The sequence below is a fragment of the Tuber melanosporum genome (genome assembly GCF_000151645.1).
Source record: "Tuber melanosporum whole genome shotgun sequence assembly, scaffold_30, strain Mel28".
Lineage (NCBI taxonomy): Eukaryota > Fungi > Ascomycota > Pezizomycetes > Pezizales > Tuberaceae > Tuber > Tuber melanosporum.
Window position 1 is genome coordinate 575,455 of NW_003298975.1, and position 26,338 is coordinate 601,792.

General features: G+C 47.8%; 2 protein-coding genes; both read right to left on the minus strand.

The window, feature by feature from the left end:
• Positions 1-15,475: 15,475 nt before the first annotated feature.
• Positions 15,476-18,574, minus strand: GSTUM_00006968001 (uncharacterized protein). XM_002839066.2 has 9 exons: positions 18,359-18,574; positions 18,177-18,264; positions 18,023-18,098; positions 17,835-17,933; positions 17,641-17,761; positions 17,041-17,585; positions 16,918-16,990; positions 16,005-16,860; positions 15,476-15,929 (listed from the first exon to the last, which is right to left on the minus strand). The coding sequence occupies exons 1-9, from the start codon at positions 18,396-18,398 to the stop codon at positions 15,881-15,883; spliced, it is 1,947 nt and encodes a 648-aa protein (XP_002839112.1). The 5' UTR covers positions 18,399-18,574; the 3' UTR covers positions 15,476-15,880.
• Positions 18,575-19,632: 1,058 nt separating this feature from the next.
• Positions 19,633-22,751, minus strand: GSTUM_00006969001 (uncharacterized protein; the record flags this gene model as incomplete). XM_002839067.2 has 5 exons in its annotated part: positions 19,633-20,002; positions 20,060-20,398; positions 20,463-20,562; positions 20,616-21,878; positions 21,960-22,751. 5 exons carry the CDS (start codon positions 22,749-22,751, stop codon positions 19,950-19,952), a joined length of 2,547 nt encoding a protein of 848 aa, XP_002839113.1. The 3' UTR covers positions 19,633-19,949.
• Positions 22,752-26,338: the final 3,587 nt, after the last annotated feature.

A 26,338-nucleotide genomic window follows, 5' to 3' on the forward strand; every position in this document is an offset into this window, starting at 1 on the left:
CGTCCGGCGCGAGAAGATATCATAGATCGTGGTCTGTTGCGGGGTTTTGGTAGAGGGCTAGGATAACTCATCCGTGGGGATTTAATAATTGTATGAAGGATTTAGGCGTGTTTTATTTTGCTTTTTACTCGCATGGAGTGTTGATGGCAATTAGGTTTGCTGGTATCATATACCTGCGCTTAAACAGTGAATTCCTACCGTACTGCCCGGCTCAAAAACTAACTTTTTATATTATACAGTTTTCCTGGCTTAGTAATATAGTAAGTTACGCAACGAAAAAGTTAGCATTTGGCATAAGACTGTACTCTACTCGTATGTGAGATTCACTTTTTGTCTGTCCAAAAACACCTTACCGTTCTCGATCAATACCGCTGCATAAAACAATAATTTGAGCTCGTAGAATTGAAGAGGGCCAGATCCAAGCGGTTCTGTACAGAGCCTTTCTCTCAAAACTTTGCTGTTGCCCCTTTCATTGTTGGACTTGGTTGTGATGAGAGTGGGTTTCACATGCCGGTATCATGCGGTGGAGATTGTTCTTTTTTTTGGGGAGAGACCTGATAAGCTTGGTATTTATTCCTTGGGGAGATATCGTGGGCTTGAGTCGGAATCGCTAAGTTTATGGTGTTGGCAGTGGGGTATACATTGCTGTGCTGCACCAAATGTTCCAACAACGGGATAATAGATTTGATAATCTCGCTGTGGGGCGTGGGTGTTGCCGTGCCGTGGCTGGGCGACTTGAGGTCACACTACCGTATCGTAGATCCAATGACTCATCAGAAATCACTCGACGGAGACCAGGGTTCGAAGGGTCAGTTTACTACCGTACATACTGTAGCGGAGGATGCGATATGGTGCGGCGCGGTGGCTTTCCGTGCACTCATCGGACGCCGTTAGCCGGGCCAGTGTAAAAAAAAATAGCACTTTACATCTCAATGGGCATGTGCGAGATAAAGGGGGGGTTACACTTGGTGTTGCAGCGGGAGAGGATATAAAACCAACTTAGAGTTTTAAACAAGTTACACAATCAACCCACGGGATGGCGGATGGGGACATGGTGGATCAAACGGGTCTCTCCCTGAGTTATCATGGCTTCCGCCTGTACGCGATGATCCAAACATGCTATGGGAGCCTCACCTTTGCATCTTTTGTGCGACAATCTTATGATGCGGTTGTTTACAGTGCTGGGACAAAAAACTCCAGCGGACCGCGGTTTTGCACCGAACCATGAGCCCTCTCTGCAAAGAATCCGGGGCTCCCACTGTGGGCCAGATCAAACTGGGAGACAGGTGGAGAGCGACTTTCGATAGAGGCAGTTGGGTGGAAGATTTGTTGGATCGAGGGACTACCGACAACCTACAAGGGAGGTGGCTGCCGTCTTGGATATCTTTTGTACAGCACTGTATCATACGTCAAGTCACTTTCGGATCTTACCACATCGTGACATAAAACATCACGGGTTATCAATTCACGGGCTTTATCCTTCCGTTATAAGGGAACGGTTGTTTTCACGATTATTGCGGCTTCTTGAAATCCCTTACACTGGCAGGGTGGAGCTGTGATTCTCGGCGGGTGGCTGGTTATGGTGTAAGATATCGTAGGGCCTTTTGTTACCCTACCGTGACATACGGTAATATAAGCGCGATCCGAACCTAGGAGATGTCCAACCTAAGCATCGAGCGGAATGCTCGGGGGAAGAAAATTGTGCTTGGAAAAAGGAATCTAAAGGAGGATGGGATATCCCGTGCAACCTACCTGCAAGTCGATATTGCACAGCACTGGGCTATTTGATAGTTCTCGGCAAGTTGGGGTAGGATACCGGTGCTCGTGGAATGGCAGTTAATTTCCCGGTCCAAAGACTCCTTATCGTACTATAAGAGCTTGAATAATTGGCACTCGAGCTAGCGCGTTGGAGTTGCTCCGGCTCGTAGGGTCCGACACTTTTTTGCTCGTTTAGGGGGGCTAAGAGGGTCAGTTTTCGGAGTGTTATCGACCCCCTATCCAAGAGAGGGGATCTCGGACGCCCCAGCGCGAGCATAAATTGTTTGGGTTCTTACGGTATTGGTTCTCTTGATGGGCGATGCTAAAAAGTGTGGACAACCGTCCGGCCACACCTACAAACTCGCAACTGGGGATAATGGCACATGGACGCGATATTCACTAAGCTGTGTTCATAGTAGAAATCAGTCACAACCATACCGGTGCCCCCGTTAACAGCTGGTTTATGCGTCACTCCGAGCGAGTGACAGAAATAATTGCTCCTTCGTATTGTTCTCTCTATCCAAACAATCTTTAGGTCTAACTCTATCTTAGAGGAGAGGAAGGGGGGAAAGGGAATGGTGGACAACACAGACGGACAATAAAATGGGCAAAGAGGATTTACGAACGGAAAGCAATAGAACGGGTGAGTATGACGGAAATTTCAAGCTAGACAGACTTATCCCGGCACAATAGAAATAGCCCCTGCGAATGCCAAATTCTATATTCTGAACAGAAATTGACAATACTGACTCGACCACATAATAAAGTTGGGATAAAGATTTGGACGAGTATGTAATAGATATGTGCGTTATCGTCGCAAATGATTTCCACCGACCAGGAGGAAATTCTTAAGCATGTTTTCCATGACACGCTTCGGAAGGGAAGGAAAAAGGGCGATTGGGATAAGGCGGGGTTGCAAATCAGGGGGGAAGGCCGGGTGGGGGTGAGGTGAAGGGGGTAATCGCGGCGACGGACGTGTTTATGGAGTTGTTGCTCCAGTTGCTGCTCCTGAGTGGTTTTTTGCCCAGTTGGTCTGGTTTGTCGGGGTTGACGTCGGGTCGCCCGAGTAGCATTTTCACCACTCCCTCGTGCCCACTCCGAGCAGCATAATAGAGTGGTTTTTCGCCGTTATTATCTGGTTTTTCCGGCCTGATATCGTCCCGTCCGAGTAGTATTTTCACAATTCCCTCGTGCCCACTATAAGCAGCTAGCAAGAGGGGAGTTTCACCATGCTTATTTGCTGAGTTGGGGTTGACGTCGCGCCATCCGAGCAGTATTTTCACTATTCCTTCGCGCCCACTCCAAGCAGCACGACAGAGGGGCGTTCGGCCGTCGTCATCTGGTTTTTCCGGGCTGACATCGTCCCGTTCGAGCAGTATTTTCACCACTCCCTCATGCCCATTCCAAGCGGCATGATAGAGCGGCGTTCGGCCGTCATTATCTGGTCTGTCCGGGTCAACGTCCTCCCGTCCGAGAAGTATTTTCACCACTTCCACGTGCCCATTCCGGGCAGCCCACACGAGAGGTGTATTGCCCACACAGTCCTTTCCGTTGACATCACAACCTTCCACCTCAACCAAACTAGAAACAATCTCTGCGATCCCGAATATGGATGTGCAGTGTAGACCACTAAATGGGGAATAACTATGGAAATCAACATCCCATATGTACGATGAATGTGCTTTCAGGAGGGTTTTAATGGATATGTGGTTATTGTAGTCACCAAATAACTCCAGCACAAGCAATTTCACGCAATCTGAAAGGTCCCTTTTTGCGTGGACTCCCCAATATAGAGAAGAATATTCGAGGAAAGGTGTGCATTGGAGATCGGGAGACAAACTGGTCGAAAGAGCCTTGATCTGCTGGGAATTCAGATAACTTAACCAGGTTTCTGCCATTATCGCGTGAGCTGTACCAAAAAGTTCTGGATGAGCCCGGAGGTACTCTTGAAGGGTAAAGTGGATTAACCGGACAGTGGAAGCCTCCTTGTCTATGGCAACAAGTCCTTGGCAACAGGCTAGCAATGTCCCAATTGAAGGAACATTGTCGCTATCGAGATGTGGTGACCCTATTTCGACCCCCAGGGCGTGACACAGTTCGTTGACCTTCAAGGGCCGCTCCGAGTGAGAGATCCACATCAATGCCGCCATGCCGAGCTTGGCTTTCTCCCCGCCCTGCCCCTTTATCCGATTCAGTGTTGCGCCATAAGCATCCCCCAGCCCCAAGCCATCGGTCATTGCGTTGAGTCTTTTTCGCCTGCGATGGATTGTGGTTTCCTGCAAGATCGCATCGATATTCAGCGATACTAGCAGGAATCTGGATATCTATCTGTCAGTGGATGACTTAAGCAGCTTTCCCAGTGTCGTCGCATCTACCTACATATCAGAAATATCATCAGGAATTTTCTTCAGGATATCTGCCTCCAGGCTACTATCCATCGCATCCTGGGTTGTGTCCTCGTGCAGCCTAGTTTGAAGATATCTAACAACATCACCTCTCTTGGGACTGATGGACACACTCATTAATCCTCCCACAAGGCATCTTCCAATCTCAGGTCGAACATGTGGTCTCCCAGTCACAAATATTCGAGTGCCTGGAGACTTCTGGATAATTTGATTCAGCGAATCGAGAAGCTTGACTCGATATCCCGGCGCACATTCATCTAGGGCGTCGATGCATATGAATGTGCGCTTTTTGGAAGCGGTACTCTGCATCATCTTCACAATATCCGAAAGTTGTGGTCCCCGCCCACCAATGGAACTTTTTTGGGCTTGGTATGCTTGCGATATATCCTCTGGGGTCACCTCTAGTCCGCAAACCAATTGTTTTAGTAGGGCGCCCAGCATGCCCGTAAGTGACTGCTCCTTTTGAGCGGCGAAGTCGAAATAAAAACATGCAACGGTGGCATTTTGTGCTTCAGCATGATCGCATAGCCTATCTATCACCAATGAGCTAACACCGCAGCTTGTCAGCGTTTCCCCTCCTCATTTATTCCCGAGGGTCGTCATTGTTACCTGATATATGTCTTGCCCACGCCCGGATCTCCGTAGCAAAACAAAACTGCGTTATCGGATCCGCCTCCCTCGCTACCGGCGTACCAGCTTCTAAACTCCTCAGTCTGAAAGAGCCATTCCCCTATATTTTCCACACGGCGAGCTTGGATATCCTGGTGCCGTAACTTGTGATCTAGTGGGGATAGCCAGCATAAGATATTAGGTCGGTCGTCGGCAACAGTTAAGTTATTCGTAATAGTTGCGTTCGACACGTGAACAGTCGTGTTCAAAGAGTTGGTGTTATTACTGTATGATTGAGACATTTTCTGATTTTTGCTGCTGGGTACGGTGCTGTACTAGTACAGTAGATGGTGGATAAGGCCAGTCGACTATTGTACGAGAATTTCTGGGGGCTGAAGAAAAGCGGGGTCCTTTGTGGAACCTCATGGGTACGTCGGGGCCGTCCAATCAATCTCCACCAATCTGTGTCAACAACATCCCTCCTGTGCCTGCCGCATTGGCAGTAATTAATTACACTCAGATAACTTATTATCTTGGCCATACCTACCCGACTCTGGCCAGCAAATCACTACCACAATCCAAGCCGCCTACTATGATTATTTCTGGCTTTGCGCCTTGGTCATTTACTAACAGAGCTTGCCACTTCTGGGCAATAATATCTAGATCGCCCTAAAGGCTCCGGAAAAAATTTCCCACCTCTGCAAAGTGTTGGGGCTGGGGTTTTGCGATCTGAAAAATACCCATTTTTGTCATAAAATGGGGGGCCTCGGATTTTGTAGCCAAGCTCATAGTCCACCGCAAGATAGGCAAGATTTTGTGTTGGGCTGGCTTGCCTCATGTAGCGCAATGCCTTAAAAGGATGAGTACCAAGTTGGATTGCGTCCTATTATGTTGGCTACTCGAGTTGGTTGGTGAATGAGATAGAGTTATACTGATATTCGAATCGCGTCCCAGCACAAACCTTGCACCGCAATGAACGAGCAGCTTAAAACTCCCGCGCTGAGATTGACCAGCTGGGATATCTGCGAGCACATCAATCCTTATGAATGGATCAGCCAAAATACTTACATATCACCTAACTTATAGTATCGCAGCATAGCCATTCATGATGTCAATGCGGGCCAGAAAGCTCTTCTCACAACCTCGTACCGAGCTCTGCGAAGATGCAAGTAGGGAAGGTGCTTTTTGATATTCATCAGGACCGCAAAGTGCAGTGCTGTTGTAATCCCGGGACTGGTTGAACGCTGCTGGTGAGTAGCCTTCTATCAAAGCCTAGGACAATATAATACAATATCCAAGATTCACCACTAAACCGACAAGCCAAGACAGGAGAGTAAATCTCCGGTGAACAACTCTAAAAGAAATTGCCACTGCTGGGATACTGTACTCTTAAAACATACAAGAAACTACTCTGGTTATTAAAGTACGTGCGAGGGAAAAAAAAAACTAGGGTGTGTTAGGTATGTATTACACCAACAAAAATATATTTCGGTACGTTTGAAAACAGCATATTCCCTAGTGCCCAAGGAAGGCTAACTTCAAGGCAGGTATTAGTATCGTAGCGAGATGGCAGATACCCCAATACTTATTATGTGTGAAGCAAAAACAACAGTAGGAGACCTAAACGTTGAGTAAGGAAAATCGTGGCGTTGCTAAATATTTCACCCATTGCCTTGCAATATTTTGCAACTCCACAATATTCTTCAATCCTCAACCTACAGGCGTCATGTCGCTTCCATTTCAGAAAGAATGAGGAAGGGAGCATATACTGCCTGACTGAGCTTAATTCCTTCTTTGTAGTTGGATTTCTCGGGGTATTGGGAAATATGCTGTTTCCGAAGATATCGCAAGATGTTTTTATTGGCACGCGCCGGACAGGCCGTCAACTCTATTTCGGTCTATTCATATGCACTACTGCGCTTGAGCGCTATCGCCTCCATGCAAGCGACTTAGGGGGTGTCTGGCAAACGTGATTTGGATTTTAAATTATGATTGTGATTTGAGATCACGTTTTTTTAAAACCCCTTAAATCAAATTTTCCTTGAACGGCGATTTGAAGCTTTATCTTGCAAAACACCCCCTGATCACTTAACATGATAATATTATCATAATATTATGATACAACTGCCTTTCTTGGCTCCAAGGAGAAAAAAAAAAGGAGACGGCGTTGCTCTGATTTTTATTATCCACGTATCATAACCCAAAATATCATACATATTTTCCAAACCACACATTCAAACCCCAAACGAATCACGCTCTCAAATCGCTATTTAAAAATGCAAACCACGTTTGCCAAACACCCCCTTAGTCACGGCCACTGTTTCCTCAAGTGTTGTATAAAGCAGTCACAGTCCGTCACTCGTTCAAGTTTTGGGTTCGAACGGTAATTTTACATAGTGTGCGGCACGATACGATACGAATCGATGCGACATAGGATGGTGAACTCACTACAACCTTACCAGACACCGTCAGCCGTGCTAGTATGATACAAAACACCCTTTAGATCTCAAGGGAGATGTAAGCCGTGGGGAGGATTACGCACGGCGTGCAAAGCCCAACTTAGCTTTTTGAATATGATACAACTAACTCGCCTCAGCGCGCATAAGAATGTTGTTGATCTAGCTTAGCTCCTCCCTAGAAAATAGATATGCTGCAGAATATTTTGTCTCGAGTGGAGAGTATTTCACAACATTTAAAAAGTGCGAACAACCTCCTAGCATCACCCCCAAGTCCACACCTAACGTGATCTTCAAGCCATATCCATAGTAGAAACCAATCATCATCGGACCTTAGGTAACAGATGGTTTAGCCTTTGCGGCGCCCGTCACGGGTGTCGGGAATGCTTGCTACTTCATATTTTTTTTTCTCTATAAAGAATCCGTAGGTCCATACTTTGGAGGGGGAGGAAGGGGGGAAATGGGATTGTAGAAAAATCAAACAGGAATCGAATGTGCAAAGTGGATTTACAAGCAGAAAACGGCAAGTGTATCTATGATGGAAATTTGAAGCCGCATCGGCTTATCTTACTACCGCAGAAACAGCCCCCCACCAAGGCCAAACTCTATATTATGAACGGAAAGTGACAAAACCTGACTCAACAGCATGAGAAAATCCGGATAGAGGTTGGGCAAGTATGTTATAGAAATTATCTGCATTCTCATCACATAATTAATTACCTTCAACCAAAAGAAGGTATTTAGGCTATGTTTCTATGACATGATTAATCAGGAAGGGAAACAGAGATGACAATTACCACAAGGCGATGTTTTAAATAGTGAGGGAGGCTAGGCAGGGATGAGAGGAGTGGGGGGATGGCGGCGACAGACATTTTTGTGGAGCTACTGTATTGCGGTCTGCACAAATGACACACTGGTTATCTGTGCTCGAAGGCAGTAAGGAAGGTGAGGTCCCCTCGAGCCTAGGTCGTGCTGGGGGTGGCAGATGCTGGGGACTGAAGTAGCGCCACCACTCCTGTGTGGCCCATGATAGTAGCGTACCAGAGCGGTGTTCGGCCGCTGTTATCAGGTTTTTTGGGGTTGACATCGTCCCGCCCGAGTAGTATTTTCACCACTCCCTCATGCCCATTCCAGGCAGAACACAAGAGTGGTGTTTGGCCGCTGTTATCTGGTTTGTCGGGGTTGACATCGTCCCGTCTGAGCAGCATTTTCACCACTCTTTCGTGCCCATTCCAAGCAGCCGACAAAAGTGGTGTTTGGCCGCTTTTATCCGGTCTGTCTGGGTTGACGTCGTGCCGTTCAAGCAGTATTTTCACCACTCCCTCATTTCCACCCTCAGCAGCACACCAGAGCGGTGTCTGGCCATAGTTATCTGGTTTGTCAGGGTTGACTTCGTCCCGCCCGAGTAGCACTTTCACAACTCCTTCGTGTCCAAGCCAAGCAGCGAGCGAGAGTGGCGTCTCGCCATGATTATTTCGCTTGTTAGGGTCGACCTCGCCCTGCTCGAGCAGTATTTTCACAACTGCTTCGCGCCCATTCCAAGCAGCCGACAAGAGTGGCGCTTGGCCGGTGTTATCTGGTCTGTCGGGGTTGACATCGTCGCATCCGAGTAGCATTTTCACCACTCCCTCATGTCCATTCTCAGCAGCCGACAAGAGTGGTGTTTGGCCGGTGTTATCTGGTTTGTCTGGGTGGACGTCGTCCCGTCCGAGTAGTATTTTCACAACTCCCTCGTGTCCATACTCAGCAGCCGACAAGAGCGGTGTTTGGCCGGTGTTATTTGGGCTGTCGGAGTTGACGCCGTCCCGTTCGAGCAGTATTTTCACCACTCCCTCATGCCCATTCCAAGCGGCATGATAGAGCGGTGTTCGGCCGTCATTATCTGGTCTGTCCAGGTCAACGTCCTCCCGTCCGAGAAGTATTTTCACCACTTCCACGTGCCCATTCCGGGCAGCCCACACGAGAGGTGTATTGCCCACACAGTCTCTTCCGTTGACATCACAACCTTCCACCTCTACCAAACTAGAAACAACCTCTGTAATCCCGAAGACTGATGCACAGTGCAGACCACTAAATAGGGAAATATTATGGAAATCAACATCCCATATGTACGATGAATGTGCTTTCAGGAGGGTTTTAATGGATATGTGGTTATTGTAGTCACCAAATAACTCCAGCACAAGCAATTTCACGCAATCTGAAAGGTCCCTTTTTGCGTGGACTCCCCAATATAGAGAAGAATATTCGAGGAAAGGTGTATATTGGAGATCGGGAGACAAACTGGTCGAAAGAGCCTTGATCTGCTGGGAATTCAGATAACTTAACCAGGTTTCTGCCATTATCGCGTGAGCTGTACCAAAAAGTTCTGGATGAGCCCGGAGGTACTCCTGAAGGGTAAAGTGGATTAATCGGACAGTGGAAGTCTCCTTGTCTATGGCAACAAGTCCTTGGCAACAGGCTAGCAATGTCCCAATTGAAGGAACATTGTCGCTATCGAGATGTGGTGACCCTATTTCGACCCCTAGGGCGTGACACAGTTCATTGACTTTCAAGGGCCGCTCCGAGTGAGAGATCCACATCAATGCCGCCATGCCAAGCCTGGCTTTCTCCCCACCCTGTCTCTTTATCCGATCCAATGTTGCACCATAAGCATCCCCCAGCCCCAAGCCATCGGTCATTGAGTTGAGCCTTTTTCGCCTGCGATGGATTGTGGTTTCCTGCAAGATCGCATCGATATTCAGCGATACTAGCAGGAATCTGGATATCTATCTGTCAGTGGATGACTTAAGCAGCTTTCCCAGTGTCGTCGCATCTACCTACATATCAGAAATATCATCAGGAATTTTCTTCAGGATATCTGCCTCCAGGCTACTATCCATCGCATCCTGGGTTGTGTCCTCGTGCAGCCTAGTTTGAAGATATCTAACAACATCACCTCTCTTGGGACTGATGGACACACTCATTAATCCTCCCACAAGGCATCTTCCAATCTCAGGTCGAACATGCGGTCTCCCAGTCACAAATATTCGAGTGCCTGGAGACTTCTGGATAATTTGATTCAGCGAATCGAGAAGTTTGACTCGATATCCTGGTGCACATTCATCTAGGGCGTCGATGCATATGAATGTGCGCTTTTTGGAAGCGGTACTCTGCATCATCTTCACAATATCCGAGAGTTGTGATCCCCGCCCACCAATGGATTTCTTTTGGGCTTGGTATGCTCGCGATACCTCCTCCGGGGTCACCTCTAGTCCGCAAACCAATTGTTTTAGTAGGGCGCCCAGCATGCCCGTAAGTGACTGCTCCTTTTGAGCGGCGAAGTCGAAGTAAAAACACGCAACGGCGGTATTTTGCGCTTCAGCATGATCACATAACCTGTCTATCACCAATGAGCTAACATCGCGGCCCGTCAGCGTTTGCCCTTTTTCTTCTATTCTTTGAGGTTCCTTGCTACCTGATATATGTCTTGCCCACGCCCGGATCTCCATAGCAAAACAAAACTGCGTTATCGGATCCGCCTCCCTCGCTACCGGCGTACCAGCTTCTAAACTCCTCAGTCTGAAAGAGCCATTCCCCTATATTTTCCACACGGCGAGCTTGGATATCCTGGTGTCGCAACTTGGGATCTAGCGGGGATAACCAGGATAAGATATCAGGTCGGTCATCGGCAACAACTAGGTTATTCGTGATAGCCGTGTTCGACACGTTAACGGTCGTGTTCCAGGAGTTGGTATTATTGTTGTATGATTGAGGCATTTTCTGTTTGTTGGCTGTTCAGGATATTGCCGATGATGATGGATGATGGATTTGGTCGGCTACGGTACCGTACGAAGTACTGTGCTAGAAGAATCCCTTGAGGCTGAAGAAAAGCGGAGCCTTTTGTGGAACCTCAGGAATACCTCAGGACCGTCCAATCAATCCCCTCCAAAGTTGTGCCAACATCCCCCCCGTGTCTACAGTACTAGTACCGCAGCCTAGTACCGCGCCGCGGTATGTTGCTGCACACACTCTACTTGAGTACAGTACTGTACAGTACCATAATCTATGATACCGTACCCCATATTTTATTACTCCGTTTCAGCCTACTCATACACACATCTACACTTGAGGACCGTTATCTCCAAACAGACAGCCTATCTAGCTACCACCACACTTTCCTTGATTGGTTCACGACTCCATTACAGACCATCACTTGTCTGAGTTTAGGAATTGTGTTGCCGGTCAAGGGTGATGACAGACGAGAAACCGAAGACAAGTACTTACAGACTTGTGGGAAGGTAGAAAGTATTGGTAGGTATTATCATAATAGGAGAAAGCAATGATTTCCCCCGCTTGTTCTTCTATGCCTACCACCACATTCATTAAATTAGCACCAATACAAGTAGGATGTACGTATATTCAGTAATCCCAGTCCCAATGTCCCGCGCTCAGCATACTTCCATCGCATTGAAGCGATATTTCCAACGACCCGGATTGTAAGTCCACATAGCGCACGATAGGGTGCAATATCCCCCGAATTCACAAGGCACAGTTAAATCGGGCCAGTGCGGAAAACAGAAAACTTCAGATCCCAGTGTATGTAGGTGTAAGGGGGGAGAAAGGGAGATTGGTGTTCACACATTACCTGTAACTTAGAGGTGGAAAAAAAAAATCCCACAATTTAGGTTCTTAGAGAAACGATTAATCCACGACATTCCGCACAAGATCTTATATTCTGAATCCAAGTTACCTCCCCCCGGTACCACGTCCCATCCTACACACAACGCTATATCCCCATCTTCAAGTCCTCGCCCAACCATTCTCGAAATATCTACTGTACTTTAACAGACGCCGCCCCACCGGCCATCAAAATCGACCAGTTGCTAAAGGGAAGAACTCAACTCGTCAGCAGTCCTTACAACACAAACCCCCATGGCAAAACGAAAACGACACCAACAAATATTAGAATGTGCACCGCTTAGTGATGCATTACGTATACTTGCGTTTTCAAGATTTGCTTTCTCATGAAGTAACCGATCCCTCTTTCTTGTCTGTCCTTTGTCTTTCATATACAACTCTTCTTCTTTACTGAGTCAACGAATACGGCTTCACCTTATTGTCCTTTCGTAACAATAAACCCCTCCATCGGATTTTTTTACCATGCGAGATATCGTTTTTTCGGTAATTCTACCTCGCAGCTGTGAATTACGGCACCTTGTACGAGTACAGCTGTTTACAAATACCATAACTTATTCGAACATTAGCAAGAACAGCAACTTACCCAGTCAGTAATTCCGAATAACTTAACCGTTGTGGCCAAGGACTTGCGAGCTGGGTCGCCCGTCGTGAATGTCACTTGCAGAGTTCTTCTGCTGTACTTTATGTATGATACTTGTATCCTTTGCATGGCTGGACTCACGGTGCCCTCTTCATTGCTGATACTGCTGTTGCGAGTATCTTGTTCCCATAACTATGATATGAGGGGGGTCTTTCCATCAGTAGGTAGTGGTTGGTGTTTATACTTTCTTTTCCCGAAAGCGTATCAATCTACTCCTTGCTAGCTGATTCCTGGATGGTATTGGAGCCAAAGTATATCATGGAAAGACAGAAGAGGTTGAGATTGAGATTGAGATTGGAGATATTGCCGACAACCTGAGGGACTCTTGTTTTTCTTTCTTTTTCTGGCAGCGGGGGGAGGATTCACGCACGGGAAAGGAGCCATGATGCTCGAACGTTTGCACGATTGCTCCTTTTTCTGATATCTTTTGCCATCGGGCAATTAACTATAGACTTTCTATCCCTTCTCTCAACCACACAACAGGGAGCAGGTTCTAGCCTCCTGTTGGGTGGACCCCCTTCGAGCCCCCCCCAGGGATGTCAAAAACGTAAATCACCATACCAGCCTCCACACCGCACGTAATAGCACCAGCCAGATACCTTACTCGAATCACTCTAAAAACTCACCAAAACACCACGAGAAAATCACCAACAAGCGCACAAATCACACCACAAACAGTGAGAATAGCAAAATGTTTTTCAAGTAGTAAACCTCAAAACAAACAAACCTCCTACCACCAAACTATAATCCCCCCATTTACCCTCCTCCGAGTTCAAAAAATTGCTCTTAGTGAAGTAATGGGCCCTATAAGATCGATCTTTAGCGGTTCCTCGCACGGCGCACAACAACATTTCATTTCAAATGCCTTTGTCGAACAGTTTGGCAAACACGACCCGTTGCTCTCAAGGCAGAGCACTGTACGGCACACCGACAGACCTAAATAACCCGCATTTAAACCCCCCGAGCCCCCCCACCAAAGCCCGACCCGTTATCCCCGATCACCCAATATGCCGAATGGATTCTCCGGATTCAGGCGGTCGAGGACAGCAGGGCGCAACCAAACCGCAGACTCCGCCAACCTCGCACCTATATCCAGACATCCCCCCTTTAGTTGCACCAATTCGCAGTAACCCTGCCCAAGCGTCTTTCACAGTCACCCCAGAAACAATCTTGACCTCTTCGCAGAATGCATGTTGTCCTTGGGGTGGCCGAAGAAGAGTGGGCCGTGAGTTACTCGTGCTTACCAGTCAATCTAGTTAGCTAAGCAGTGCATGCTTGCTCTGTAGAAGGTATTTTTAGGTTAGTGACTGAATTGGGTAGGTAGTTCAGGGCCTTCAGTGATAATTATCGGAGAATTAAACCTGCAATGGTAGTAAAACCTGCACGTAGCAGTAGTGAATTGAAGGTTGAAGGTTAATGGAGAAAAACAAACTGCTATTTTCGTTTTCCATCACGTGGAATAAATTCTCGGGAGAAAGGACTCAGTCGGAGTGTATATGATGTAAGTGGTGCGCGGAGAGAAGAAATGGCCATGCGGTCGGTGGATTGAATGGAGGATATACCTCAGACCGGGTCAACGTCTTGGTTGAATAGAGCCCAAACAGCGTTTGCAGGCGCACCGCACCACGCATGTACTTTCTCAGGCGGTATCATGGAGTGGCCCGGAGGCTCTCGTCATGGGGGCACAGGCACTTGATGGGGTGTGGGCGCTCATCACATCCCCTCTGCTGTCTGCCCTTCGGCCTTGCAGTGATGTAGCGATTCCATGTTAGCCACCAGTCAATCTTGAGAAATCCATATACAAGCACAAAGAAAGGCACATAGTTAACCCACGAACTCGGAGCTTGCTTCCACGCCTATCCTCCCAGAGGTTGCCAGAAAACATCCCAAAAAGATGAGGGAAAGAGAGAGAGAGTACACGGAGGACTGTATCTATGTATGCCCCTTTGCATAGGCAGACGGACGGACAAAAATGTCTCGGACACATCCATGAAGAGGAGATAGTGTCCCGAGCCAAGAGGGGGTATTCAAGGATTCAGGCCCAAATGAAATAGAAATAAAAAACAACCAGGAGGGCCTATCAGCAGTGTTTCACCCCCCCCCCCGATGAGTCAAGTCGCATCACTCGGGATCTAATTAGAGGTCCGACACCATCCACCCGTAGAAAAAAACACTGTAAAATCATGGGTCTACAAGTATTCCCCTATCGTACCATGTGCAATACCTCCCTCCATTCATTTTAAGGCACCCAACCCAGCGCCGTTGCCGACCTGTAGAACGCAAAGGACACAATGCTCTATACTAAGTGGGAAAACAACCTAAATACCCACTGCTACCGTGGCGGACCATCTTCGAGGATTTATTGGGCAGGCGATGGCTAGGTGCCACGGCCCTTCCCCGCCAAACCTCCTTACTGAAATCTCCGTCTTCCGCGCTAAAGATGTGTGGAACGCAAAGACAGACGAAAGGATACCACATCGTGGTATTATATTATACTAAGAACCAGCGCCTGGCAGCGCGGTAATGAGTAATACAAGTACTATTATAAGCTTCTACTATGGTGATCACAAAGGACTAGACAAAGAAAAGCTTCACTGCAGAAAGCAACCCTTCTCAGCATCTCGAATAGTAAAATACTGGATGAGACGTCACTTGCCGGATAAGGTGAGGCGAGTTCAATGACTTTGCTTCTCCTGGGAGTGACAATACAGGTACAAGTATTATACGTATGGTACCTTATCCCTCACCAGCGTTCAGGGCAACCGCATAATCATAGCCCTGCATACAGCTTCCCCACACACATGTCATATTATTCAGGAGAGAAGGATCCATTTCGCGGCCAATCATGTACTGTACCAGTATCACTATTATACCTCAAGCAAATCCGAAGTATGACTCAGCACCCCTCAAAAACAGTACCGCAGCTTGAATGAGATCAAATGATTTTATGAAATTGAAAATAAATGAACGAGTAAAATCGCCTTTTTCAAACCGAATCGTCCATCGTCCAGACAAACAAACAAAGCAGCCAGAGCACTCAAGAAAATCGATGGAGAAGGAAAAAAAGTAAAAGAAAAATCAAAAAGAAAAATCAAAAAAGCCCTATCTCTATTCGCCTACCATATGCCATCCCATCAATCCAGTCAAAGCCAATCCCTGCGGCTACTACAAAGTAATCACTCCCAGTTCCAGTTCTTTTCAAACAGAAGAGACAGACAAGACAGACAGACAGACAGACAGCGCACGAACGCCGATATTACAGACTAATTGGAACACGGTAAAACTAGACGACTAACTAACTAATCGACCAGATAAATACTGGACGATCCAACCAACTAACTCTGAGCCCTGCTTCCCGGTGGTAGGAATAGTTCATTGTTGTTCCTATAGTAATCGTGAGCTCCCGTCTGTGGGTCTGGAGAGGTATGAGTTTGGGGTGGGGCTTCCTGGGAGTAATACGGTTGGGGTGGAGCACCGACTGCAGGGGAGCTATAGGTATTGTACGGCGTCGAAGGGTTGCTAGTTCCTCCTGGAGTAGTGGACTGAGGGGTAAGAGACGGGTATGGCTGGCTTGGGTATACGGACGGCGGCCCACTGGACTCTGGGTACGGTTGGTTAGAATTCGTACCGGCCGATAGAGGCCTTGATTGGGGTTGGTAATGATAGCCGGTGTACGAGGGTTGGCCAGGGGCCTTTGGAGAGTGTGGTCTATCCGTAGACTGTAATTTGGATGGCTGCGGGTTGAAACCTCCACCCGGTGGTCGACTCTCCATGGGTGAATCATATGCCGAGGTTGCCAATTCTTGAGGCTGGGACGGGCCATCCGTTGGAGGTGCACCGGACCCTGAAGGCGTATGGCTAGGGTGGGGCCTCTGAGGATGAAAGTCCGCAGAGGGCATAGATGGGCTAGAAGGACCCTGACGACCGGGCAGCTGTGTACCAGGTGGAGCCTGCCCAACAACATAAAATGGTGCGCCTCCTGCATGGGATGGATTGTCAAGGCTATCGCCTTGTGGAGGGTAAAAGGTATTACTTGTGCGACGTCCTCCCGGATATGGAGCTCCCGTAGGCTTCTGTTGGGGTGGGGCGAAAGTGGGATGGGCATTGGATGGAGATGCGGCATTATGTTGGGGAGCAGGCGTGTAATACCTACCAGGCTCTCCACCACCGGTCGGATAGGCATCGCCTCCGTAGTTGTATGGACTTTGATTTGGCCGACCATAGTGAGAAGCTGGTTGGGCCATAGATGTCTCCAGCAGAGATTCGTAATCCTTCCTAGCCTTGATAAACTTCTCGTTCAAGGACATAAAGTCATCTGAAACCATGGTCAACAACCCTGGTCAATCAGGAAAAAGCAAACACTTCACAATACCTTTCTTCTGCGAGTACTTTCCGATAAGTTCGATAAGCTTTGGGCGAATAGCAAGCGTCTGGTGATACAAGGTCTAATCCAATTAGCGCGAAGATAACCTGATGACTTTGTAAAAGTGCATACCGTAATCTCCTCATTATCCTGAACATTGGTATCTACACTGGTAGTACTCAATAGAGCTAGCAGCTTCTCCACATTCTTAATCTCAGCGAAAACCTCTGCCTCCATCTGCGCCTCCCTTTGAACTTCTTCAGGAGTAGGATCCGATAATTTCTCAACATAGTTTAACGGGAAAATTCCGGTCTGGCCTCGTAAAGAGCCCTTCCACCAATCCTTGTAGACAGACTCGAGCACGGCGATAATATCGCCTTTCCTAAAAGCAAGCTCTCCAGCTTCAGAAGGAACGAAATCGAAGAGAGCACGGACTCGCGAGACAGTAGCAGCCGTGGTATGCGGCGCTACCTGCGAAGGCCCAGCTTGGCCTTGAGCTTGAGACGGCTGACCAGAGCCAGCGGGTTGTTGAGTGGCCTTCGCAGCAGCTACCCCTTGTGCAGTCCGATCTTTTAACGATATAGCCAGCGCCATTTGAAGCTCCTCCTCCTCCTTTTGCCTGTCAACATCAGTAATTTCTTTCTTGTGCGGCTTTGATGGCGCTTGGATAGTAGGATCTGTCGAACGTTAGCTCTAAGTTTATCCAAATAAAGCTCTAGTAAATCTTCCTACTCTGAGATTTAAGTTTGTTATAAGCTTGGTCCATAATGCCAAGATCTGGCTCCTTCGAAAACATCTCCGACCACTCCGCCATTCGCTCCAGAATCTTCGTCTTGACCTTTTGGTGAGTATTCTATCGGAGGAAAGAAGAAGCACTATCAGCAAACCGTACTCCCCCACCGATTTCAGAATGGAACGAAACGCACCCGATCACCAGCAAGCCGTAACAGCGCCTCGGTGAACGACCTTGATGCAAGTTCCCGGTGCATCTTGGGACCACAATTTTGAGAAAAAGCGTTGGCGAGCTAATACAACCTCTCTCAAGAGAGATAAATAATTAGCCCACATATTTCCGCAAACGACAACCTCCAATAACAGATACGAACAGTCCCACCTCAAGTGTATAAAGTTGAACATCAGCATTCCGATGAGCGAGTCTCTTTATCAATGCCGCGACAGAATTCTTGGGCCTGCAAACAAAGGTCACAATCAATCAGCAAGCGAGAATTTAAAAAAAAAAAAATTTACGGATGAACAAAGAAGTTTACCCATTCTCTCCAGAATCATTAATCTTCTCCCAAGCGTCCATCATATACCCCCAGTTTTCCGAGGTCAAAGTCTCGTCGGTCGCCTTAGCTATGTTGCCACAAAAATAATACCCATGAGCATACGTATTCACAAGATACACCGAGCCATCGCACAATCAAAGCAAGAAAGAATCTTTCCTTACCGACGACATCGTCAAACTCATTCTGCTGCGCTCGAAACATGATCTCCCTCTGCGCAAAAGAACTGTTAGATTAGCAGTAGGAAGAAAACTCCCAAACAGCGGGTTCAGTTTGGCTCGTTATAAGGTTCTTTTTTCTCTCTTTCCCTCTCTTGTAAGAGTTTCTCGTTCCCCGTATGTTGGAAGGAGAGACGTGGTGCACAGTTGATGGTGGTGGTGGGCAAGTGAAATGGATGGAACTTGTCTGCGTAATGCCCCAGCGTCAGTAGGTGGCTGTGGAGGCGAAACGCCGCGCGGGGCCTGCGGGGAGGGGTTATGAGTCAGCGGGAATAAGCATCTGCGATTTTCTTTCCATATCGGGTATGATTGTATAGAAAATAAATACTTTTTTCTCCTCCCGACGGCACTATTGTGACACAGCATACGCGTTCCATTGGCAGTAAATTATTTATCATACAAGTACCTTGTTCCGACAGATGAGAAACTATCATACTGGGCCCTAAATAGGAAAAAAAAAAAATTCAAGTTTATCGAACTCGGGAGCACCCACAAAGCACCGGTATCGTATTCGGTCACGTTATCAGACACGGTGCTTGCACGATACACACACCGCGATGCTCGTGTCACCAGATTTGGATGCACCAAACCACAACCAACACCGCAGCTCTTCCCAAGCACACAAGGTCCAGAGCCCAAAAGGTACGATGCGATATTTCGAAATAAACCACCAGCCCCACGAAAATAAGCTCATCTCCTATAATCATACATCGAGTGACATACTATGACCATCAGATAGGATATCAGCATTCCAATATCAAGGAGATTACGTCTTGGCACCTTTCATTGCAACAAACGATCCACGATCCAGGCTAACGCAGCCCCGAATGCCGTGCAATACCGGTACCGGCAGATGCTCGAGTACTTGTACGAGTACAGCAAGTGTAGTGGTGAGGGTATTTATTGGAGGAAATCACAAATTATCACCAAAATCCTTCATTCGGTCCAGTTGCCCGCACGTAACGTGAAAGTGGTTATCCCATTTTACATTACGATATTTATCGTAATCAACGCGTATGATATCCACAACGTTACTGTAAAGGTTAAAAAAGGTGTAGAATGAAAGTCTCCAACAGATACGCACAATGAGAATGTCAAGGGGTGCCAGTATCGCTCGCGAGGGAGAAAGAAGAAAGAGGGGGGAAAAGAAGAAAAAAATGGAGAGTAGCATGACCTTGAAACAATTCCCCCCAAACAAGTCAGAAGATAGAGAAGAAACAGAATGGAGGACGAGAGGGGAAAAAAAAGCCTCGGAGTACAAATATCATAAAAGATGAAACCGAATTACCCACCACCCCCGTCAAATAATTCCACCCGTCTTCTATGTAAAAAAAAATACCCAAATATCCAACCATAACAGGCCAGCCAACCAACCAGCTAAACAGTTCCCTTCGCTAATAACACTTTTTTTTTTTTTTTTGATTATTTTTTTCTGCATACAATCCGCCTGACGCCGTCGAAAATGAGCTCATAGGATAAATCGCGGTACATCGTTCAGCCCCTCTGTCGTTCTTGCGCTCTAGCTTGACGCGCAGCCTTAACAAGAGGCGCTAAACTGGACAACGGATCCGCAGTTTGAAGGAACGAATGCTATGTATATTCGTCAGCTACATTGGAATAAAAAAGCAATGCTAGAATCATTATAACATGCCTGAAGGAGTTCTCCAGCAGAAGCCCTACGATCTGGGCTGACTTCCAACGCAGAATGTAAAAAGTCCTTGAGCTCCACCGACAATTGATCTGGTTCCTTGAGCCTAGGAGTACCGTTTGTCGCGATCAAGTACAACGCACGCAAAGGCGATTCTGTCAAGTATGGTGGCTCACCCTCGATCATCTCGATCGCCATAATCCCCAAACTCCAGATGTCAACCTTACGTCCATACTCCTTCCTAGTGACAACCTCAGGCGCCATCCAGTACGGTGTGCCAACCATTGTAGTACGTTTCATCATGGCTTCATTTATCTGTGCGCAAAAACCAAAGTCGGCTATTATTTCGAATTGGGTTAGCTATTAGAAATCTTACCGGAACGACCAGCTAAATCCACTCACTCAATTTGATGTGGCCCTCAAGTGACAGGAGGATGTTATCAGACTTAATATCTCTATGGATTACGCCTTTCGAGTGAAGATGCTGCAACCCTTGCAAAGTCTACGAGCAATTAGCATCGGAAACATCTGTGGATTCAAACACAGGTTACCAACCTCACGACAAACTGCAGCAATCTGGCCTTCCGTCATGATATTGAAGGTAACCACATCGGTCAAACTTCCACCTTCCATGTACTCCATCACAACCCAAAGATCGCCTCTATGCAAGAAACTGTCCATGAAATTAACGATGTTCTTGTGTTTGCTGTCCTTCATGACAAGAATCTCATTGATAATGAGATCCTTTTTGGGTTGCTGCTCAAGATTCATCTGTTTGATAGCAACAGACCGGTTTGAACCAACTTGATAGGCCGTGTATACGCCACCAGATGCTCCTTGTCCAATCTTATTCAGGCTACGGTAGAGTTTGGTAGGGTCACCACCGGTACAGATGGCGTTCAAACGAGTCACAATGTCGATATCCTTGCTGGGCTGCTTCCTGTGTTGTTGACGTCTCTGCACAGGGACAGGTCCAACATTTCCACTAGGGGGCGCTTGAGCTTGAACAACTTGACCGGAGTTAGCCGTGGGAGCACGAGTAGGACCCTGTTGAATGGTTGGGGAAGCATTCTGATGCTGGATCGCGGGTTGCTGAAAGTGAGTTTGTTGTAGCGCGGGCGAATGCTTCACCTTAGAAGTAGCGTGAGAACCGTTGGGTTCGTAGGGCCCGTTTCTGAAGGGATCATTTGACCTCGGAGGCGATGGCTCTCTAGGTATCCTTGGACTCTGGTGAACAGTGACCGAGGCCGGTGCGGGTGCCACCCGAGTCTCCTCGTGCGGCTGATAAGTATCCTGCTGTAATTGTTCGATGGGAGACACTTGATACGAAGGTTGGGGAGGCGGAGGGGCGGGTTGGGCTGCCCTTGGAAAGTAGGGGTTGATATGTCCCAGTTCCCTAGGTGGAGAAGCCGGGGGACGCGGCGCCGGACGTGTGGGGACAAGTGTATTACCGGTTCCATCCCGGGGAAGTCCTGGGGAAAGGGGACCAGTGCGGGACTTCTGACCTGCCGGAATCGGAGGAGGGGCACGGGGGTTCTCAAAGCTGTGCTCATGGTTTGGTGGGAATCGGGGACTAATAGGAGGACTCATTAACGGAGGGCTGACCAGAGGAGATGGCCCGGGCGTCGTCTGCCCGGGCAGGCCAAGTGCATGCGAATCCTGCTGGGGAATCTTCTTCCAAACACCATCATCCGCCTTCCCACCGCTGACGTCACTGTAAAATGCCACAATGTCCATCACAGCCTGAGGATGCTGTTCCTGCTCCTTCTTCGTTATGCCGCTCTCCTGTAACACCCGCTGCCATTCCTTCGGTAGTCCCTATACGCAAGAGTAAATGTGAGAAAACACTGGGAGGTGTGGATGGAAGGGAAGAATCCAAGCTCTGGAGGGATTGCGTACTGTAAACTCCCCAGTGACAAAATTAAAGCCGACATGGGTCAGATGGACTGGATCGGAGGGATTCGATATCTCGACCCTCTTTGGCGAACCCAACATACTATTCATAAATTTTGAGAAACCGGTCTTTGACTTTGCACTTGGCGGAGCCTGTGTTCTGACTTCATCCGAATTGCGCTTGGGGCTCAAAGCGCCGCCGGAGCCTGTGGTGTAGGACTTTGGCGGGTTGGGTGGGGAAGTAGTACGTTCACCCATCGTGAAGCTGTTTGATTGTCGTAATTGTGGCCTGGAGGGTGCGGTTGTCATTTCACTGGTATTGGTGTGGGCAAGTGGAGGTGGAGGTGGTCGTCGTAGTGTGTTCCTTCTGGATGAGGTTTCAAACCCGGAACCCCCAGATGTCGATTCCTCAGAGAGCCTCCCTGAGACGGGTCGCGAGCTTACCCCAAGTTGATTGAAGTGGTGTATTGGTAGGTCGGATTGCCCCTGCTGTCGGAACCCGTCTTGTTTAAGCTGTGGTGAGGGGTTTGTTTGCTCCAACGAGGAAGAGGAGGATGAAAAGGCCAGCGGATTGGGAGATGTGGGAGTTCGCTGGTGTCCTCCAGTCGTCTTCCCATGTGCTGATCTAGGGAGGACAGGAGCCGACGGGGCCCTCTGGATCGATCCGGAAGACCACGATTTTGCGGAGGGAAGGCCTGGTGATACAAAATGCGGCGCCCTGGTTGATGGGGGATTCTTAGTGAGACGTCGACCGTGAGGTTTGTTTTCTGAACGGTTCGAGGCGCTTGCCGAGTCCATTGTTAGTCAACAGAGCCAAAGAGAGCTCAATACCGTATCCCGGCAAAAGGTGTGCTTATTACGGGATGGACTACTGATTTCCCTCACTGAATTCTGATGCTTGCACCAAGTATTGGGCGATGGGGTGGGGGGGGACAAGCTGATTGCGGAATAAATTGCAGGCGGGCTTCTGGCTGGCGAAGGATTGGAACAGGCAGGGTGGAGGCGGTCGAGATTAGCGGTGGGGTGCAGAGAAGGGGGGGGGGGTGAGTTAGCGGTAGCAAGTGAATTCAAAGCCGTGAGACGATTGATGGAATGGGGGGGGGGTGGATAGGACTGATTATTTTGTATTTTGGGTGAGAGTTAGCAGATTTCGGCTGAACTGGGATCGTCTGATGGTGAAATTAGAAAATGGCAGCCGTTTTCTGTCCTTCTTGCGGAGCTGCCGTTGGATCGTCTGAGTTTGCGGTAGGCTTATTGTGAATTCTGTCTCTCTTTTTCTGGTGTTTCTCCTTCTATGACGCTTCTAGAGTTTACCGCTCCGACAGCTACTAGAGTAGCAGCGAGAAAACAAGATGGAGAAGCAACTCCAAAGGCCACGGAACATAGTGAAATTGTGGCTTACTTTTCTTTACTTTTTTTTGCCTTTTCTCTTCTCCCCTCTTGTTGTTCCTTCACACCTCGTTACCACTCTTCTACGCGATGTTTTACAGTCCATTGTTTGAGTATTGTGTAGTAGGTGAAATTTCTGTTGTAATTTGAATGACTTTCTAGCATCACTCGATCACCCCTTGTGTTTCCGCTACCGCAGTGGATGAATTGGGGGGCTCCGTCTTAGCTTTCCTTTTCCCTCCAAGAATGACAGGGGGGGGATAAACCAAGTTTGTCGAGCACGAAGTTCCAAACTCGAAAAAAAAAAAAAAAACCATTTCATGGGCAAAACATCCATTCTAGAAACATTTAATGAAAACGAGAAGTAGAAGAAAGGGTAGAGAAAAGGGTTAGAAGGAAAATTATCAGCCTCTGCCAGCGAAACACATGGGTTTACTCAGTAAATAGTTAGCGAAGGAATCCGATGACCCACCCCGGCTCTGCAGGAGAGCCACAGCAAAGTTCTATAAAATGGCTGCTGTTAAGCCAACAGCAACAATCCTCAACCCCGGTCCACCGGAACAGCCCAGTCTGGTCCATTTATCAAATCTCCCTCCCTGCCTCCCGCTGCGCTGTTCAAACAGCAGACAGGAGGGATATTGAAGGGACAAGGAGAACGACAACTAAACACGAAACCGATCACACCGTGGCATGTGGGGAAGAAGAGCCAAAATAAAAAAAAGGGGGGAGGGGGATACAAACTTCCAGAACGCGAAAAATCGCACATCCACAGACGAATGAACGAACAAATAGACAACCATGTCCCCTTTCACTCCATCCTGCAGCACATGTCACGATACAACGGGTACGAAATCCTTTTTTCTCTAAACCTTTATTCAATATTACAGTATTGTACCCGTCAAGATGCCCTACGCCAGCAAAAGGGAAAGGGGAAGAACAAAAAAGACGGAAATTTCACTCCTCAACCTTGTCATTGTGCAGCTTGCAGATGTGCATACTGTACTAGTACTTGCACTTGCAACTGTACGAGGGAGAGAAAGGAAGAAGAAGGAAGAAGGAAGAAGGAAGGAAAGAAGGAAGGAAGGAAGGAAGGAGGAAAGGAGGAAAGGAAGAGTTTACTAACTACTTGGAGTGCGGTACTTCCAACAGAGTTTAGCCCGCATGAGAACCATGTTGCTGTGATGGAGTATGGGAAATTAGAGTGAGAGTGCCGGTATCATGCATAAAATCCCGTAGCCTGGGATTTCACATAAATGCCGGTAAAAGGCTCGACCGCGATACTGTTCATACCGGTATTGTACTCCAGTGCTGTATCATAAGGTGAGTTAGGAGTTACAGTACCACTACTGCTCTGATGGAACTTGCTCGGGTCGACACAATTCTTTCAACGCCGTGATTGTTTGGCTGAGTGGGTTCAACTGGGAAAGAGGGGGGGGTTTGTGCTCGAATATAGTACAAGTACAGAGCTGGAGCCCATATACTCGAGTACCGGTAGCACTTTTTGAGGATTGAGAAGTTCTGTTCCTGACCTACAGTATCAAGCCCGGTAAACGAATGGGGAGAGCCATGGTACAGTACTAGTATGTTCAAGTGGCCCCTGCTATGATATCCGCCAAGCGCAAGAAAAGCAGGACAGGAGCGGTAATGGCATGCGCACTGCTCGCACTGTGCGTGAGCAGCAGTAAGCCATAACAAGTCAAAGCTACGGCCCGCCCGCAATCCCCCGTTACCCGGCAAAGCCAAACAGAGGCGGTTGCCGTGAGCTCTGATACTCGAGGTACAGTGATCCGAAGTCACATCTTTTAGAATCGACACAGTGAGCTAGCCGCCACGAAGAATGAAACAGCAGGAAACAAATTTAGAACTTTGAGGGCTTTTCAAGGAGGGCTTTTCAAGGTTCGTAACCCAGTCTTCAATGGGGACACAGGGAAAACGGGCGGGCGACGAACAAGGATCAGTAACAGGCATTTTTATTTCTTATTTCCCTACCGTACTCGTACTCTAACGAATTCACTTTTCCGCCCACCAAATTACATCTATTCGTCATCCACCGAGTTTCATCGTGCCCCTGTCAAGAGAGCATAACAGCCAACCTGAGTTGCTGCTGTAATTCCTAGCCCCATGTGGCGCTGAGAGCCTCCTCGAAAAGTCGAAACCTTATCCGGCAAGGAGTGAAGGGAGAGAGGGATGGAGGTTTCAACGCAGGATCCACCCCGTTGTGGTGCAGAGTATCATAGGCCACTGGTTAAACTATCGTTCATTCACTCATTTATGTGGCTGGGAACATGGTCTACTCAAAGGTCTCTCCTTTTTTTTTTTTTTTTTTTTTTTTGTCCCAGTTAGCACCAAAAGTACGGTATCTTATCTACCTATTCTTCTACTTTAGTGTATTAGTACTCGAGCACCGGTATGGTGACAGAAGAGATACGGTAGGGGGAAGTGCGCAACCCCCTGGCCACATAGTGGCTTGCCCACAAACGTTGAATCCATCATGGTTCCAAATTTCAAAACAGCAAACAAAGTCCCACCGGTAGTTGACTAGACCTATCGGTACCTTCTGCCAACTAAAAAGATTGAAGTGGAGGGAAGGGGGGGGGTTACACACTTCCCCTTCCACGGCTTCTGGCGCCATAAGCTCTGATACCTCGAGTGCTATCATACAACAGTACCGTACCTTAGCATTGTAAAAAGCTGTTAGTTTGCCAAACTATTAATATTACCTTAATTGTTGAATTATTATTATTATTATTATTATTATTATTTTTAACATGCTGAGAAGACGAGATAATAATTTTACTCTACGGTCGCAACCTACACGAGTATGATAAGTCACCCTCCACCCATCCTTACTAATTCCCCCTCTCCACACTTTCACCAAGTATCATACTCGAGCCCGGCACAGTGCTCTAAACAATCGCACTCGCACCGTCAGACAAGAACACAACTACCGACGCACCACGAACCTTCACACTCCCTCACGTTACCCGCGAGCACGA